Source organism: Mytilus galloprovincialis, chromosome 8 (genome assembly GCF_965363235.1).
Source record: "Mytilus galloprovincialis chromosome 8, xbMytGall1.hap1.1, whole genome shotgun sequence".
NCBI classification, from domain to species: domain Eukaryota; kingdom Metazoa; phylum Mollusca; class Bivalvia; order Mytilida; family Mytilidae; genus Mytilus; species Mytilus galloprovincialis.
Window position 1 is genome coordinate 7,034,463 of NC_134845.1, and position 17,876 is coordinate 7,052,338.

The following is a 17,876-nucleotide window of genomic DNA, read 5'->3' on the forward strand; positions in this document are numbered from 1 at the left end:
GAAAAAAAAATTAAAAGAAAGAAAAGAGTAATGGTTTACTATAAAATAAGGAACGGTTGGCAAAATAAATTAAAAAAACCAGAAAAATGGTTATGAAAGATAAACATGAGAAGAAATCCCTAACCAGATCTTTAAGTATGTTTCTTGACTTCTCCCAAGTATCAGTTGATTTAAAACAGATTAAAATTTCTTCTGTCTATCGTTTTTTAAGAATCACTTTACATTGAACATTAAGCTATTTGTACTTACTGGGAATTATAACCTCACATGTACCTGAAATGAAGATGATCAATGTTACTGTGTGCTAAATAGATGAATTATCTACATAGAGTAAACAACTATTGTTTTATTGGTTTTCAGTTGAAAAACGTTTAAAATCATTGGAATTAAATACTTTATAGAAGGGCAGACTAAACATGTTTGGGGATTGACAACACAATACAATGAAGGTTTTTTTGAAGCATTCTAAAGATTTTTTACTTTTTACTCCCGGAATTAACCCATTCTATACAAGTAAACAAAAATGAAGAAGCTATCATGACATTATACAATACAAACTATAAAACACAAACTATAAAATACAAACTATAAAATACAAACTATAAAACGATTCTATGATGTTTTAAAATAGAACACAGTAAAGAATAAGACAACATCATCGTAATCTCGAGACAAATATAAGGAATGTCACAGCTTGCTTATATTCCTACAAACTTTGATTTAACTTTTATATAATCCTACAGATGTTGAGATACAGACAAATGGAACAAAATCCAACAAGACAAAAATACAAAGGACAAAAACATTTATGTTTACTTAAGTGGAACAACTAAGTGGGGTTTGATTAACAGTAATCAGTAGGTATTGAATGATAAATATGCCAAATCAACTTTTTAGAACAAAAATAACTTACTTATTATATCCCAAATAACAAGTTTAACACCATCTGTTTCAACTTCAGAAGATGTTGTTGAATTACTGCAGAACTTTTGGGTTTCTGTAGCGTAAATTGTATCATCAGTTCTTCTAAATGCCTAAATTTAAAAAGAATTAGGATTATGTTATAGTTAAGCAACTTTGATAATAAAATATAGGAAAAAATAAAGCGCACTACATTTTGTAGATTAAAACACACACAAAACAAAAAAAAAACAAAAAATGTATCGCAAACAGAAACGATGAAGATGACCGGTGTTAATCAAATATTTTAAAGAATGCAGTATCATTAAGGACAATAACAATTACGTGATAAGTCCTATTTCATATACATGTATTCCAAGACAAGTCTTAAAAGTTGTTCATCATAAGTAATATATAATAGATTGAATTTGAAACTTACTAGACAGTAAAATGGATTGGTAACTAATGGAGCGTCGTTCCATATTGACAAGTAGGTATCTGATCCGTCTTTTATCGAATGTATACAGCGGTATAGCCCCACAGCTGTAAGTAAATAGTGGTACATGACATAACAGACTATTAATAGTGCATAGTATATTCTATTTTATTTTAATATTTCGTACAACTAGCGTATTACTGACTAGAGTTTTTTTTTTTACTAATTTTGAAAATAATTTGGATAGCTATATATTTGACATCATATGCAATGGTCTTCTCCCTTTACAACAAAAACAAGAGATTTCTACATTCCACAAGTTTTTTTGTGAGAACTATACTGTTCTACATCCACACACCCATTGAAATGTGATAGCTTATACATCTCGTTGGACACTTGAAGTTCATAGAAAAAATAGTTTATACAGTTGAATATCCACTAATTTTCAAGTTTTATTGCTGTTAAATTTGTTATCATAATAGTCTAAGTAGAAGAATGCTTTTTTATAATGTTTTCATGGTTTTTAAGATATCTATGAGAATAATTGTCATTAAACTACAGTATAAGTATTACAAAATTGATGATATTACAAGATTAAAAAAAATCATAATCCATCTCTCATAGAATAAGAGGCTTTCAAGAGCCTATGTCGCTCACCTGTATTTTTTTCTTAAATCTTTCATCAATGATTATATAAAAAAGAAGATGTGGTATGATTGCCAATAAGACAATTCCCCACCGATCCAAGTGATGGCATAAACTTATATGGGCCCTTCGTGCCCGGGTGAGATTAAAATGAGAATAAATTGTAAAAGTAACATTGTTTGATGTGCAGTATTCCTCCTCCGGAAAAGAAGGTACTTGATTTATTTCAGTTGCTTGTCTATTAAAAACAATTAAACTTAAGTCTTAAATTATCTGTGTTGCGGTCTACAGATTGTTTGTCTTTTCGTCTTTTTTTTTGGAGGGGGGTCATCTTGACGTGACTATTTGTTACGTTGCCACCGTTACGTGCAATTTGTGTAAGAATCATCAATTTGTCGACTTGCATTCTGCAGACTTGATTCTATACATGATATTGAATTGATGCAAGTTATATTTCCTTTGCTGCAATAGTGCCTTAACCAGGAAACATGGGCTTGTTAGTAATACGTATATATGTTACAGGGAATTTGTACAATTAATGATTTTGTAAAATCAATGGACTAATCAGTGATTTTGTACAATCACTAACAGTTTCAGTGGTTTTGTAAAATCCCTGAAATAGTTAGGGATTTTACAAAATCACTGAAAATAGAGCTAGTGATTTTGTAAAATCACGGATTACAGTTACGCATAACTTGCTATTAGAAACGTGTTTTTCTCAGTATAAAAATCATGAGACTAATGATCACTAATGATCACTAATGATTTTGAAATGTATTTGTTTAAGGTGGTACCCAACACTTTCACTAAAATAAATTTGGCTCGTTTAATTTTCATAAAATTTTGACAAAGTATTTACTTTGACCCTTTAACAAAAATATAAAAGTTTCAAAAATTTTGAACCAACCATTTTGTCAGAAAAATTACACTGGTTATATAGTAGTTTGACATACACCAATTTTGATCATTGAGAAGCTTAATATTCCCTTTACAACACAACGTAATTAAAACGTTAAGCTGATTTTACAGAGTTATCTCCCTGTAGTGTTAGGAACCACCTTAAGGTGGCTCGGCCCTTTAACAGTGCGCATATTTTAACGCATGTTTCTTACGACGAGTGCCTTGGGAACGGTCGCTTTTAGGGGTCTTCTCAAAAATAGCTTTGACGACCTTGGAACGCGGGCGTGTATGAAAGCACCCTTGACGATGCAAACAAATGATGCAAAACGTTCTTCAAAACAGGAAATATGTTCGATCAGAAATTCAGAGTGCTTTCTTCATTTTTCGCATAAAAGTTAAAAAGGACAGAAATATACATGAATATAACATTAAAAAAAAGAATATATAAATACTGACAAAGTCACATGTATGACGTCGACGGTATTTGGTGCCGCTTCGCTCCTAAAACGCATTCTCATCTTACACGGTCGCCTCTTGGGTCCGTTCGTACCATATTTTATATTCACTTAAATACCGGTTGAATTAAATGATGTCTTGGAGATTTATTTTTGAAAATATTTTGCCAATGACGCAATGATTAACTGTTTAAACAAATGATAGCGATGTAAACAACTTCATGTCCAGTGGCGGATCCAGGGGGGGGGGGGGGTTCCGGGGGTGCGCACCCCCCCCTTTATTTTTGCCGATCAATGCATTTGTATCGGGACATATGTTTTGCACCCCCCCCCCCTTTGCCCTGGGTGCCCTGGGTTAGCACCCCCCTTTCGAAAATTCCTGCATCCGCCCCTGATGTCATCGTACAGCTTTCAAAAACAGGTAAACTTGTGACTCGTATCAGAGACATATGTGTGTATATATGTCTCTGCCCGTATAGTATGCTTTAAAAGCATCGGGGCAGGTTTATTTTCACGCTATAATCCGTTTGGCGTTTTATAACAGTTTGTTTCTGTCATAAATCTATTTAAAACTTGAAATATCTTTATTTCCAAGTATTTTTTTGGAGTTTATTCCCAAGTATGCGATATATTTTTCCACTGCAAAATTTTGATAATTATAGTTAAATATTTTTTATTTTCCCCAAAACAAATGTGAACATGCCAATTTTCTAACAGACTTAATACTTGACAGACACACCTAACATTTTAATTTAAAGATTTGTTTACCTGCACGAAAATCATTTGAAATTTTTTGTCGTATCACAATTCCATGATTTCCGGAACACTATAGACCAGAGACATAATTATATATGTGTATATATGTCTCTGCTATAGACTAAGTCCTATAATCTAAGACCTCGGGTCCAATGTTTTCTATTTTTATGATACTTTTCTTTTATTACTTATTTTACTGAATTGATATTTTGTTGATTTGCAATTTTCTGTTGTATCTATCAATATGTCAACCGAGTTCATATTAAAAAAAAAGAAATATCAGCATTAAAACTAAAATAATTGAATCAGAGCACTGAGTGTTATTAAAATAGAATAATGAATCCAGCAACTTATTTCACTAAAATGATTATTTGGTTTCCTGTAGAAATAAAACGACACTTCAATAATTTGCTGTTTTCCGCCTTTTCATGAAGAAGAAAATTGATCAATCGGGGCGGATCCAGCCATTTTAAAAGGGGGTTCCCAACCGGCCAGGACAAAAAGAGGGTGTTCCAACTATATTTCCCCATTCTATCGTCCAAAAAAGGGGAGTTCCAATCCCCGGAACCCTCCCCCTGGATCCAACACTGTCAAAAGTAACCGGGACTGGCCTAGTACTCCGACCTTATATATCGGTCTTTGATATAATTTTTGGTTTCACCATGTCGGGATTTTGCTAGTACATACACCCACAGCGTGCCGGACAGTCTCAAACACTACTAAAGACTTTATTTTTTTTTAAAAATCTATACTACTACTTAGTACTAGGTTCAGGAAAAGTTTGGATTGTAATTTAAAAACTACGCCCAGTACACAGGAACGCTATATTATCCGGTGATGTTTGCAAACTTTAACTTCTATCTTAATTTTTGACATGCTAATAAGGAAAGTTCTTGATTTAAAAAAAATATAGTTGAGTGATGTCATTGCGGCAAAAAATGTGAATGACAATTTTGTTTGTGAACACTTATTTGATCTTAGCGTGGCAAAGAAATGCATAACTAATTATCGATCTATGCGTGATCCAAAATGAGGTCTTCTCGTTTAATAGTAATAGATACTTATCTGCATGTTCTCATCCGTATTATGCTTGAAATTTTTGCCAGTGATCATTCAGTATGCAAATTAAATTTTCATTATGTGCAATCATATAAAAAAATAATTTCTGGGACTTTTATTTGTTTGATTATGTGGTATATCAGTTTATAGTACTTGTTGAAGTCCGTACGGGGACATAATTGTTATCTTCTATGTAAATTGGTCTCTGGTGAAGAGTTGCCTCATAAACAATGATACCCCATCTTCCTATTTTTATACCCTATGCAACGAAGTGGCGCAAGGTATAACGTTTTTGACCCGTCCGTCTGTCCATCAGCCAGTCTATCCAGTGGCGGATCCAGAAATTTTCATAAGTGGGGGCCCACTGATTGACCTAAGAAGGGGCCCGCTCCAGTCACGCTTCAATGATTCCCTATATAAGCAACCTAAATCGCCTATGCTATCAGTCCTGTTTCTTGTCATCACAACTCCTCTCAAACCGACCAACAAAATTTCATGAAACCTTTTTAGATAATAAGGACATACTATGCAGATGTGCATATCGACAGGAATTTACGAGTCAAATTTTTTCTAGGAGTTATGCCCCATTGAACTTATTTGCTTCAATATACTACTGCATGTTTGTCCTTGCAACTCCTCTCAAACCGCACAATAGAATTTTATGAAACCTTTTTAGATAAGGACATACTATTTAGATGTACACATTTTTTTTTCTAGGAGTAAGGCCCCTTTGAACTTATTTGCTTCAATATACTACTGCAACAGTTTGTCATTGCAACTCCTCTCAAACCGCACAACAGACTTTCATGAAACCTTTTTAGATAATAAGGACATACTATGTAGATGTGCATATCGACAGAAAATTATCATGATTCAACTTTTTTTTCTTATACCATTTTTTTTCTTAAGTTATTTTATTTCTCCAGTGGCAATGTGGGGACTGACTGCCAAAGCAGGGCCTGCTTCAGTTATTCACAATATAATCAACAAATAAGCCTGCACCCTATGTCAGACTCTGTAACAATCATTCCATCAACCAAATATTTTGAAACATATTTAGAATTCAAGAAACAGACAAGTCCATGAAAATAAGGTTAAGTTCAGATAAACCCTGCAAGACAGACATATTTGTTTTTCATTCATTATTTTTTACATAAATCACCCATTAGTTTTCTCATTTGAAATGTTTTAAATTGTTCATTTGTCATTTTGAGGCCTTTAAAACCAACTATGCAGAATAGGTTTTACTCATTGTTGAAGTCCATATGGTGACCTACATGTATAGTTATTTCTGTGTTATTTGGTCTCTTGTGTCTCATTTACAATCATATCACATCCTCTTATTTGATATTTTAATTTGTTATAATACATTTAATAATCATTTCATACACCAAATATACATGAAGATGACCTATTTATTTCACAATATAGCATATTAAAAGAGGACTTACTGCTGACCAATGAACCATACAAGTGATTATGTGGTCAATTACAATTGACAGACAGAATTGTAAATTATTGCACGCAAATAGTTCATCTACTACATGTACCTTTTAGTATTTATTATATTTGAGTATATGTCCGACATGTTGACAACGGACAGTCAATGGTATACCATAATATGTCCTGAAAACGGGCGTAAAAAAAGCCTCAACTAAATCAAATTTTTGAAACGTGATTGATTTTATTCCTCTAATATCTATGAGATCAAATTTATAAAACATTTATTAATATAATTAATTTCAATGTACTAGTATACTGTACAGTGGTCTCGCTAGCCCAAAATAGAAGGGCGCCGCGCCCTGGGTGCTTTCATCTGCGCCCTTCTGCCCTGACGTCTTTTTCCAAAATTATCTTGTGCCGTTTTGGTAAAATTTTGTTTCATCGATTTCTGATCTCCAAGTTAATTACATATATGACACCTGTGTGATTGCCCCCAGGTTAATCATGTCATTACAATCAATTACAATGATAAAGACTTCAAAGGTGTTAATAACTAGGTAATTTAATTAGGACAGAAAAGTAGACAAAAAAAATGAGCAGTGCCTTTTCTTATCATAAAAAGTGCCCTGCCCTCCACTGGCATCCTGCCCCTTTTGATTTCTAGCTAGAGCACTGATACATGTAAGAATTGTTGCCATTTATACATCATGTACATGTACAATCATTAGCTGATCAGCTCTATATTTTCATTATTTTTATTCTCCTTCACTGTTTTTTTATAAGACTCATATAAATGATCTGTATTCATCATTGGGACAGGTAGCAATATATATAGGTGAAGCAGGTCCTTTTGATTGGATTTTTTTAAAGGATTTTGACAGCACTATACATGTAGTTCCAATTTATAGTTGATCTTAGCTCCTTAAGTGGATTGTGGCAACACATATTGCATATATAGTCCAGTATGCACGGTTAGCCACTAGTCTGATGCCCCAGACTAGTATAATTTCATTCGGACTAGTAAGTTTTTGCTTAACTTTGTTTGGACAAAGAATGAAAATGTCAGAATATTGGTCTTCGGACTAGTAGTTGAAAAAGTTTTTGGTGCAGACTGAATACGCATGTAGAATGTTGTTCTTAAGTTTCAGCACTTTACACATAGTTTCCGGTTGCAAGACTAGAATATGATACTGGCTTCTCATGAAATTCTGTCAGTACTTTGCCAATAGTTTCCAAGTAAAGTTGAACATTCCAAGATCACTCCTTCCATTTGCAATGTACATGTACAAATGTACTTGCAGCCTGAAATTAAATATCAGAGTAATTCTGTCAGAAAATCAACAATTATTGACATTCAAAAGCATATAGATTTAGACTAGTTCATAATGGGGAATGTGTCCATGGGACACAGACGAGCAGCAGCTTGCATATAAAGAATGAAAAGAGTGACACCACCCAAATTTGTACTTGATCTGAGTGTTGTTGTAGTCCGCATTGCATATAAGTTTCAGAACATTTGGATGAAGCAAACTTGTGTTAAAGAAAGGAACAAAAATTCAGCATTTTTTTTTAATTTGTAAAGGGGCATAACTCTAGAACAGTAAAAGGGACCCCACCAAAAATTCAAACTTCATGTTTGTTTGTTTGTAGTATCATATATATATATATGCATTAAGTGTGTATTAGTTTCATAACATTGGTAGAGGCAAACTGAAGTTGGAGAACAGAAACCTAATTTGGGAGTAACATGCAAGTTTGATAAGACTGACAATGCAAGAGTAACCTTAAAAGAAGTAGAATGGTATTAATTAATATGTGTTTATTTGATAATAGGTTCGTTTTCATGTGTTTTTGTTTTCCCTTGAGAATACATAAAATATTTTTTTATAATTTAATTTGGTTGAATATATATCGAATTTCTATACAGAAAATAATGAAAATGAGACACAAAAAAATATAACCAAAAAATAAACCTGTAATAATATTGCTTCTATTGGTACCAGGATGCTTTAAATCAATCCAAAATATTTTTTTTTGAAAAAATGTAGTTTTAAATACAATATACATGAACAGCTAAAAATCTCAAGTGACAAATACTTCTGGCCATACTCTGTACATGTTTAACCCTGATACTTCTATTACTAGACCTTAAGACATTTTTGTATGTATACCTAACAGAATTAAGGGGGGAGGGGGGGGGGGGGTTAATGGTAAACAAATTGTGATTGATCAAGACGAATCCTTCAATAAGGTGTATGGTTTATCATTTACAAATTAGGCCAATTATATCATATTCTCAAGAAAATAAACAAGTCAATCAAACCCCTTGAGGACCTTAATTGAGGGGTGGACAGGGGTAAGGAGTCAGGGGTAAGGAGACAGGGGAATGTCAGAGGGATCAGAGAAAAGGGGGTATCTTGGAAATATATTTTGTCATTTTTATTTTGTCTGGGAGCAAGGAGATGGAAGTATTGAAGTAAAAGAGGGGGGGGGGGGGGTATTAGGGTAAAAAGGGAAGGGAAATATAGTTAGAACTAAGCCTAAGATCGGAGTAGAAACTGTTCCGAGGGAAGTTTATGGGGTACCCCACATACATATGTCCCTGACTTGGCTACTAAATTACATACTACAAATGATGATTAAAAAAGACTAATTCATTGACACTAACGATAGCGTAAAAATGACAGTTGTGACCATGGTGCTTCATAGTCAGATGTCATCCCTTCCTCTTCGGCCGTTTGCACACGGATATTTTTCAAAACTGGCCAGACATGTTTACAACTTGTCTGTAAAGGGTAAAATAAACACATATAAGATACCAGCTATAACGATCTATAACATTAAACATGGAACAGAAATTGAGCCTGTCCAAGGTTTCAGCCGCAGTGATTTTCAACAGTAGCGAGTATTTTGAGACAACCCCCAAGTTTGTATTTTTCGTTATACTGATAACATTTGGCTGCCTAATATATCGAAATCTATGTTTTCTTATGTACTAACTCTACCTTCATCGTTGTATATTCGCCACAATGTCTGTTATACATGTACATGGTCGTATTCATCAATATAGTATGCTGCTCGGCAATGGCGACCTTGAAATTCCTCTGGTCCTATAATGGCGCCAAATTAGAGGGAAGCAACTCGCGCCAGACAAAATTACCGTATTTCACCAAAATAATCAAAATTTCGCTTTTTGATAACAAACAGTAATACGATAACCACATTTATATTCAGTCATCGTTTTTTGATATAATTACAAACATTATTTTATTAAAACCATCAATAAAGAATTCACAATTAAGTAATTAATGGAGTGCATTGAAATCAGACCTTATGGGGTAGAGGGGTTAAACAAAAGCTCGTAACTTTTTTAAAAGCCTGGTGACCCCCATTTTATTTTACCTTAAAATGTTCGAAAAGTTCATAGCTTTGACATATCTGTTTTTAAAAAAATTCTACCGGGGAAATTTTACGAAAAATCGATTAAACCAATATTTTTTGCCTTAAACTGAAATTAGAAAATGCAAAATTTAGACATTAATCTGAAAATAAAAGGATTTTTAAGTCAAAAACAACCAAGGCAAAGGTTTACATTTCTAATTCTAATGTTTTTTCACATAAAAATCATACTGACTTGGTTTTAAAAGTCTTTGAATTTGATGTAACCGTTATTGTTGAAAGGGTGGACATGTTTGGAAATAGGGTCAAAATTGCACATTTCGCTTCAATTTGAGGGGAAAACGAGCCTGGTGACCCCCTTTTTTCTTTGCATTTTTGGATTCAGCATAAAAAGATCTACAAAATATGTGAAAATAAAAAAATTCTACCGGGGGTCCTTATTGGGGTGAGCCACCTTAATAGCTAGAACTAGTATGTAATGATATAAAAAAATATGTATAAGGATAATGACTAAAAGGCACATAAACGAATATTAGACCACTGTGAATTTACTTATTTTTTGCATAGCAAGTTTGGATGACATCTACTGTTACAAAATTTTTTTTAGTTGGCATTCCTCTCAAAAGTTCCTTGTAAAGTTCTAAAGCTTTGTATGAAACATTTGCACACTTTCTAGTTTGTGTACTTTTAATTCTACCACCATGACCAATTGATATGTGAATTTCTTAACTATGCTGTACATGTCTTCAAGACATACATAATATTTTTAAAACATCTTCATCTGTTGACTACCGTTTTTAACAGTTTTTTCCGATATCCACATTGACGAATTTCATACCTACATGAAACACAATATTGACATTATTTGGATTAAAAGAGTTGAGAAAGTTTTGAAACTTATTCACACTTATATCAGTTTGTGATAGAATATATGTATCTAATATATGACCAAAGTAAGTAAAACTTTTTTTTTCATTTTTGCTTGGTTAGAACCTATTCATAAACATGCAACTACAAAACAAAATATTCTTACCTATATTTTCTGTTGTCTTTCTTATTATTATTTTGTGAATATAAATGTTATTTTGTAGACAACAAATTAATACTATATATGTTACACTTATAAATACTTCAATAACGTGTTTGTAATACAAACCTGATAATGTTTTGTCATTAGACGTTGTAGAACAAGTTTCATTATATGTAATGTTGATCAAAGTTTTATCTGAACAGACATCAAATACAGTGTCAGGACACATTGATGCGTCCGCTTCACCTTCGTGCTGAATGGAAACATTACCAAACTGGGCCTGTATATCTTCTGGACAAGTGATATTGAGACTTCCATCAGCAATTGAACCTATGAGTAACACACAACTTGATTAAATGTGGTTTCGTATCGTTGTGTTATAAGAAGTGTTTTCGGGATTGAAAAAAAAAAAATACAAATTTTGCAGTTACTGATTGGTCCTCGAAAAGAAGAAGATATTCATAATTGTAAACATTAATAATATAGTAACGTTAATCAAACATTAACTATTCTAAAAGCCAAACATGTACCTACCATCTCGAACTAATGTGATGAAATTACGACTGACCAATCTCCTGCTACACACGTTGCTAAAAGTAGCTGAGTTTGTACCATCTCCAACCATGTTATCTTGCAAATAGGGATCATGTTCTAATAAATAGATAAATTCATTGAAATTATTAATCATACTTAGTATTAAAACGAACTTCGTGTCTTGTCTATTTTTTGCGTATTTACACACTCATTTATTTGACGATTGCCATTTGCGAAGTGGAATGTTAATTCAGTACCAAGAGGTGAATATCATTACTATTGTTAATAATTACACTCATCATAGATACCAGGATTACATTTTGTATCCCCGCCAGATGTGCGGTTCGTCTACTAAAGACTCTAGTGACGCTCGAATCCAAAAATGTAAAAAAAATGGCCAAAAAAAAGTACGAATTTGTGAGTATACAGTTCACTCATAAAGTATTCGTTCAGATGTCTACGCGTCGGTGTTGACATATTTTTCTAATTTCACGTTTTAATGATCAGAAGGTACGGTTCAAACTGCCCCAGGAAAAGTTGGAAATTAAAGGGACAAAATATGTTCCCTATGTAAGTTCTCACTTTTTTGAAGGCTGTGAAAAGTAAAATCACAAAAATACTGAACTCCGAGGAAAATACAAAACGGAAAGTCCCTAATCAAATGACAAAAGCAAATGATAAAACACATCAAACGAATGGATAACAACTGTCATATTCCTGGCTCGGTACAGACATTTTCAAATGTAGAAAATGGTGGACGGAACATGGTTTTATTAACTTCATCGTACGGTGTTTAAATATTCCAACATCTCCGTGTCTGTAAGTGAAATTAAAGATTTCCATGAACATTATCTAGAATTCTGTTACCTACAAATAACCTTTTCTAAATTCTGTTAAATCTACAAAGATTCGGTTTGAACCTTTGGCTGATATCAGGATGTGTATTCATAATTTTACACTGATGTCTTTTATATAGCTCGTAGATTAATATACGATCCATATAAAGTAATTGATCATCTCAAAAACTAATTTTAAAAGGTTTTCAATATAATTCGTTTGTTAAATCTTTGAATATTGTTTTATCGGTACAAACACGGATTTTGTAATTAAAAAAAATGAAGCATAACTAATATTATTGCTATGACATGTACGGCCCCATATTTTGTCAATATTAATATTTTGCCATATATGATAATGTATTTCTCTAATTTTCTTTACTGATTGATATTTTAATCTTGAATAAATGAATTGCTCTTTATTGGCAGAGTATTTGAACCAGCTTTCAAAGCGAGAACTCTCAGATCCGTCCTTTGATTATTCTGGCCCTTGTATGAAAAAATGCATAAGTTAGTAATAGTTGCATTGCAAGTTGGCCACTGACCTTCTTTCAACATATGAAGTATTATACGTTATAGCATTGGTTTTAATATGCTCAGCACTCACCTGTTAACTGGTAGTAATACGCAATGTCACTATCAACAACGTGGATTTCTAAGCACATATAGAACTTGATTATCAAACCAAAAATGTTGTTCGTTTGTTCTGCTCTGAAATATTGAATAGTTTGTTATGTGAATTTATATACTGGAATATTATCTGTCAGTCTTAGAATTGAATTTTTTTAGCAGTTATTTGTACGCATTCATACGTCACATGCTTAAACAATAGGTTTATCCTTTCCAATAAATTTGTAATCATAATTATACAGTTACATAGGTGTTATTTGCCTGCTCAATTTTAAACAATTTTTCATATTTATTGATTGTTTTCCACCTGTTTCGATTCGCACTACTGACAAGCTCGTGTAAGCAAAATGTACGTCCGGCGTATTGTGTATTTAAAGCATGGTATCGTGTGCCGAACAGAGCAGCTGGGACTTTTTTTAAACTCTCGAAGAATGATATCGTTCTAAACGCAGTCGATCTATATATTTCCAATATGAATTTAAAAGATTTCTTAGGATGTCCTGTACCTAGTCAGGAAAATGGCCATTGTTATATTATAGTTCGTTTCTGTGTGTGTTGCATTTTAGTGTTTCTGTTGTTGTTGTTCTCCTCTTATGTTTGATATGTTGCTCTCAGTTATAGTTTGTAACCCGAATTTGTTTTTTCTCAATCGATTTATGAATTTCGAATAGCAGTAAACCACTGCTGTCTTTATATGCTGCGCTACTGCGTTGAAGACCCATTGATGGTCGTCGGCTGTTGTCTGCTCTTTATTCGGGTTGTTATCTTTTTGACGTATTCCCATTTCCATTATATGGTTAATACATAGTACAGTAAACATTCATTTCCGAGATAATGAGTTGGTTGCTTAATGACTAAATTTTGAATATGACACATTAAAAGTTATGTTAATTTTTTTTTATTTATAATATTCATACCTCAATGCAGATAACTTTATTATTACCTATTTTTAAAACCCAACAACAGTGACCTGGTGACGATTTTTTGGATATTTCTAATATTACTTCAATACGGATGATTAGAACAAGTATCAGTATTAAAATCATGTTCTTTTACCTCAAGTAGTATAAAGTCCCTGCACTGTTTTGCTCTTCGCAGTAAAAGTTGAAAGAACTGACACCAGGAATAGTCACTTTATAAAATTGTATGTATGTAGAATTTACAAATGTCATGTCGCCTCGGTCTGCCCCTTTCCACACTCCTGTAAGCTGTGATGGAAAATTACATTGACATGCTGAAAAAGAAGGCAAAAGACATTAACGTTAAAAAAGTTATAAATCACGTTAGTTTATCATTTATGTAGTTTTGTCCCACGGTTTGTATAAAAAATGATCAGTATAGAAATCTGATGACTAATATTGTAATCAGCACTTCTGTGTTCACACGAATTATCATTGATATGGTCGTCATGATTATAAATCTACTGTTTTCAAAACTTTTAGAAATTTTGATCCTGAAGTATATTAGCTTAGCTTAGTAATTGGCAACACTTTAAGAAATTCTGCGTCCTAAATGCACTTCAACTTCATATACATTTTGGCCTATTTTTATTCCAAAGTCACAAATGGCATGCATAATGTCATTTTTGTTATTTAAGCTTAAGTAATTGTAAATCATCAGTTAATCACACAAGTTTATTTTTGATAAATCAAGAACAAATTACTGAATTACTGATATCAAATCAACAGAAGTATCCACCAGAATTAATTTGCATTCCATGCGCTTTCTGGATAACACTTCCAGAAGACGGAAACATATGGAGTTTATAAACATAACACAAGGCTATGTTTTTTAGACGGTGTACGCTTAATCGACCAGCTAAAAGTGCATTGATAGGTATTAAAGTCTAGGAAAACGTCGAGTACTCTTAAGGTAGCACAATACACAGATTTCATTCGTCCAATACCCCAGTTTTAAAATGCTGTAACTTTCTTTATAATGCTTGAAAATTTATAAAAATGGTATTTATGGATAGCTAACAGATTACTCTTTCAAATTAATGTGATGTTAGTATTATACAACAATTATGTAATCAATTATAATGTTTATTGTGTCTTCAAAATATTAAACAATAAATTTCCACTTTCAATTGAAATAATCTTCTTCATGGTTGCTCTAAGGGTTGATTTTAATATATGTTGTTCATATAGCAATCACCTACAAAAACGTGTCTTAGATTCCGAATATAATGTATATATCAAATTTTTCACCTATTCAAACATTATCTACTTTTATGTGGTAGGGATGTTTACACTTATTACAGATTTATGAGAGAATGGAATACGATAGTGATAATTTGAGACACCCTTTTGTAGCTCCTGCTGTGTTGATTAAGATAACGTTAAAATTTCCTGTATTGTTATAAAGATGAAAGAGCCAAATTTATTCAACAGACCTGACCAATATTTTGCCATTAATTGCATGATCATTGATTACATAATGATTGAATAACAAAAATATTGCATTCATTTTCAATATTAATGTTTTTTATCTATATATATATAGCAAAAGTAAATAAACACGGTGTACAGAATGTATATATATATAGGTTAGGGTTAGGGTTATATATATATATATATATATATATATATATATATATATATATATATATATATATATATATATATATATATATATATACCTCTGTCATTAAAAAGTAAAATCACAAAAATGCTGAACTTAGAGGAAAATCAATTCGGAAAGTCCATAATCACATGGCAAAATCAAATAACAAAACGCATCAAAAACGAATGGACAAGAACTGTCATATTCCTGACTTGGTACAGGCATTTTCAAATGTAGAAAATGGTGGATTAAACCTGGTTTTATAGCGCTAACCATCTCACTTTGATGGCAGTCTCATCTAATTCCGTTATATTTACATTGATGCGTTAAGTAAACAGACACAATAAATAACATAGTAAAAATATAGGTACATCAGTCATCATCGTATAACAATTTTAAAAGGAACAATTTAACAGAACACAACAACATCTATCTACAAACACATTCATTGATTTGTGTGTCTGACGTCAGAAAATTTTATACGTCTCATAGATTTGTCGTTCAATGTGCATACAAACAATTTTAAAATTTACAAAGGCAATGTTAGCATATAGGGTTAAAAAATCAAAAGTATGTAAGAATAAATTTCAGAAATAGACCGAGATTGAAAATAGTTTATATATAGAACTTACAAGAATCCACAATTTTAATTGCTTTCTTAAGAAAGTTACAGCATTTTAAAGGTTGGAGATTGTAAGTAAAAACATCTTTGTATTGTGCTACCTTAAACGATACCTTGTGTTGTTTTGTGTTTATTTTACTACAGCATTGCCAGTTTGAGACTTAACAACTTAACAACTAATTATTATTATCTTCTTGCATCGTGATGTTTTACTGCACTGTCCCTCCCCAGAAACGATGGAATTGTCCACTTACAAACATATTTAACCCAAACACATAGTAGCTGTTTGTTTGTCACAAGTCATGATCCTGCCTATCAGTGATAATTGCCAGATTTGAGTTTCATTTGTCTTATTAGTCTAAGCTAATAACAAATCATTGGTTTCTGTTTCGATTTTTTCACATTATTTGTACTCGCTATACACAGTATGACGGGGATAGCATATGGAGCAGAATACCTAAACAGAAATTCAATACGGCTATTCTTTGTAGAATTGGATCCATAGCAAGGTCTTTCGAACTTCCTGTCTATAGGATGTATACATGCGTAATGCCCCCCCCCCCCCCCAGAAAATCAAATGGTTGCTGCCTAAAGATATTTAACAATAGATCGACACACTAAATACCAATACATATTTTAGAGATCGTGCATGTACATAAGCGTCAAATCAAAGAACATCTGCCTGTTATTTTACGAACCATTCGACAGAAACGAGTTTAAAAAGACTTATATCAGTAATGTTAAAATGGTTCATTGTTAGGAGCAGATGTCAGAGAGATTTGGAATAATATTTACAGAATATTTTTTTCTTTGCATAACAGTGTTGCTGCAACAAATATACAGCTTTTTTAATTGTGTGCTATTCAAGAAGTTTTATCTTTGTAAGAGCTTACCTGATTTTGACAGCAATGCAAAGCCTAAGCAAAATCGTAGTAAATTAAAATAAGACATCGTCCTTTCACAAAAATCTCAATTTAATATCTTTTGAAATGTCATATAAGATACTTGATTATGATATCATCAGATTTCATTCTATGAGTAATGTATATTAAATAAATGCAAAAAACGATTATAAAAATAACAAGAACAGTTGGAAAATGAAGTAATTAGCCAATACATCAGACACAAATAAGCAATTTTGTAGATCGTATTCACTATGAAATGGATAGTTTGGGTATTTTATTCAGTTATTATTGTTTCATCACATTTCAAATCTCACATTTCGGTAAAAATAAAAGTTATATATAAAAGTTACTTTTTCCTTTTCACAGAATTGCAACGTCCTAAATCTATTAGAACTGATTATACTATAAATATCACAGCTGTCGTAAACATTGGTTAACATAAATCACACATTAACCCAATGACATTGTCACATTTTGAAGACATAACAATAAGTTTTGTTTTGTTCAATTTGTTTATTATTCTTAAGGTAGCCACATGTTGGATAGGATCTCCTCACCCATTTGATCCCTCTTGTTTTGTTTGAAATGGTATTCGTGTTGATCTTTCTTTAAGTTTAAGTCCTATTATTTGGTGTTTTCATTATATCAAGGTAGCTGTTTATACCGGAATCGGTATGGTCTTTCCTTTGTCATCAACAATGTGTTGAAATCAAATTATAAAAGCTCACATTTCGTTACATTTTATTGTTAGAAACTTACGA

The 17,876-nt window shown here is 32.3% G+C and overlaps 1 protein-coding gene across 1 annotated transcript in view; it reads right to left on the reverse strand.

The window, feature by feature from the left end:
- Window positions 1-17,876, reverse strand: part of LOC143042952 (uncharacterized) — a 32,486-nt gene that overhangs the window by 955 nt on the left and 13,655 nt on the right. Inside the window, exons 10-16 of the mRNA XM_076215457.1 lie at window positions 14,080-14,257; window positions 13,001-13,104; window positions 11,558-11,674; window positions 11,150-11,353; window positions 1,340-1,443; window positions 914-1,034; window positions 250-273 (exon numbers count right to left, since the gene is read on the reverse strand). Of these exons, the coding sequence (XP_076071572.1) occupies window positions 250-273; window positions 914-1,034; window positions 1,340-1,443; window positions 11,150-11,353; window positions 11,558-11,674; window positions 13,001-13,104; window positions 14,080-14,257 (852 nt within the window). The remainder of the gene's footprint in view (window positions 1-249; window positions 274-913; window positions 1,035-1,339; window positions 1,444-11,149; window positions 11,354-11,557; window positions 11,675-13,000; window positions 13,105-14,079; window positions 14,258-17,876) is intronic.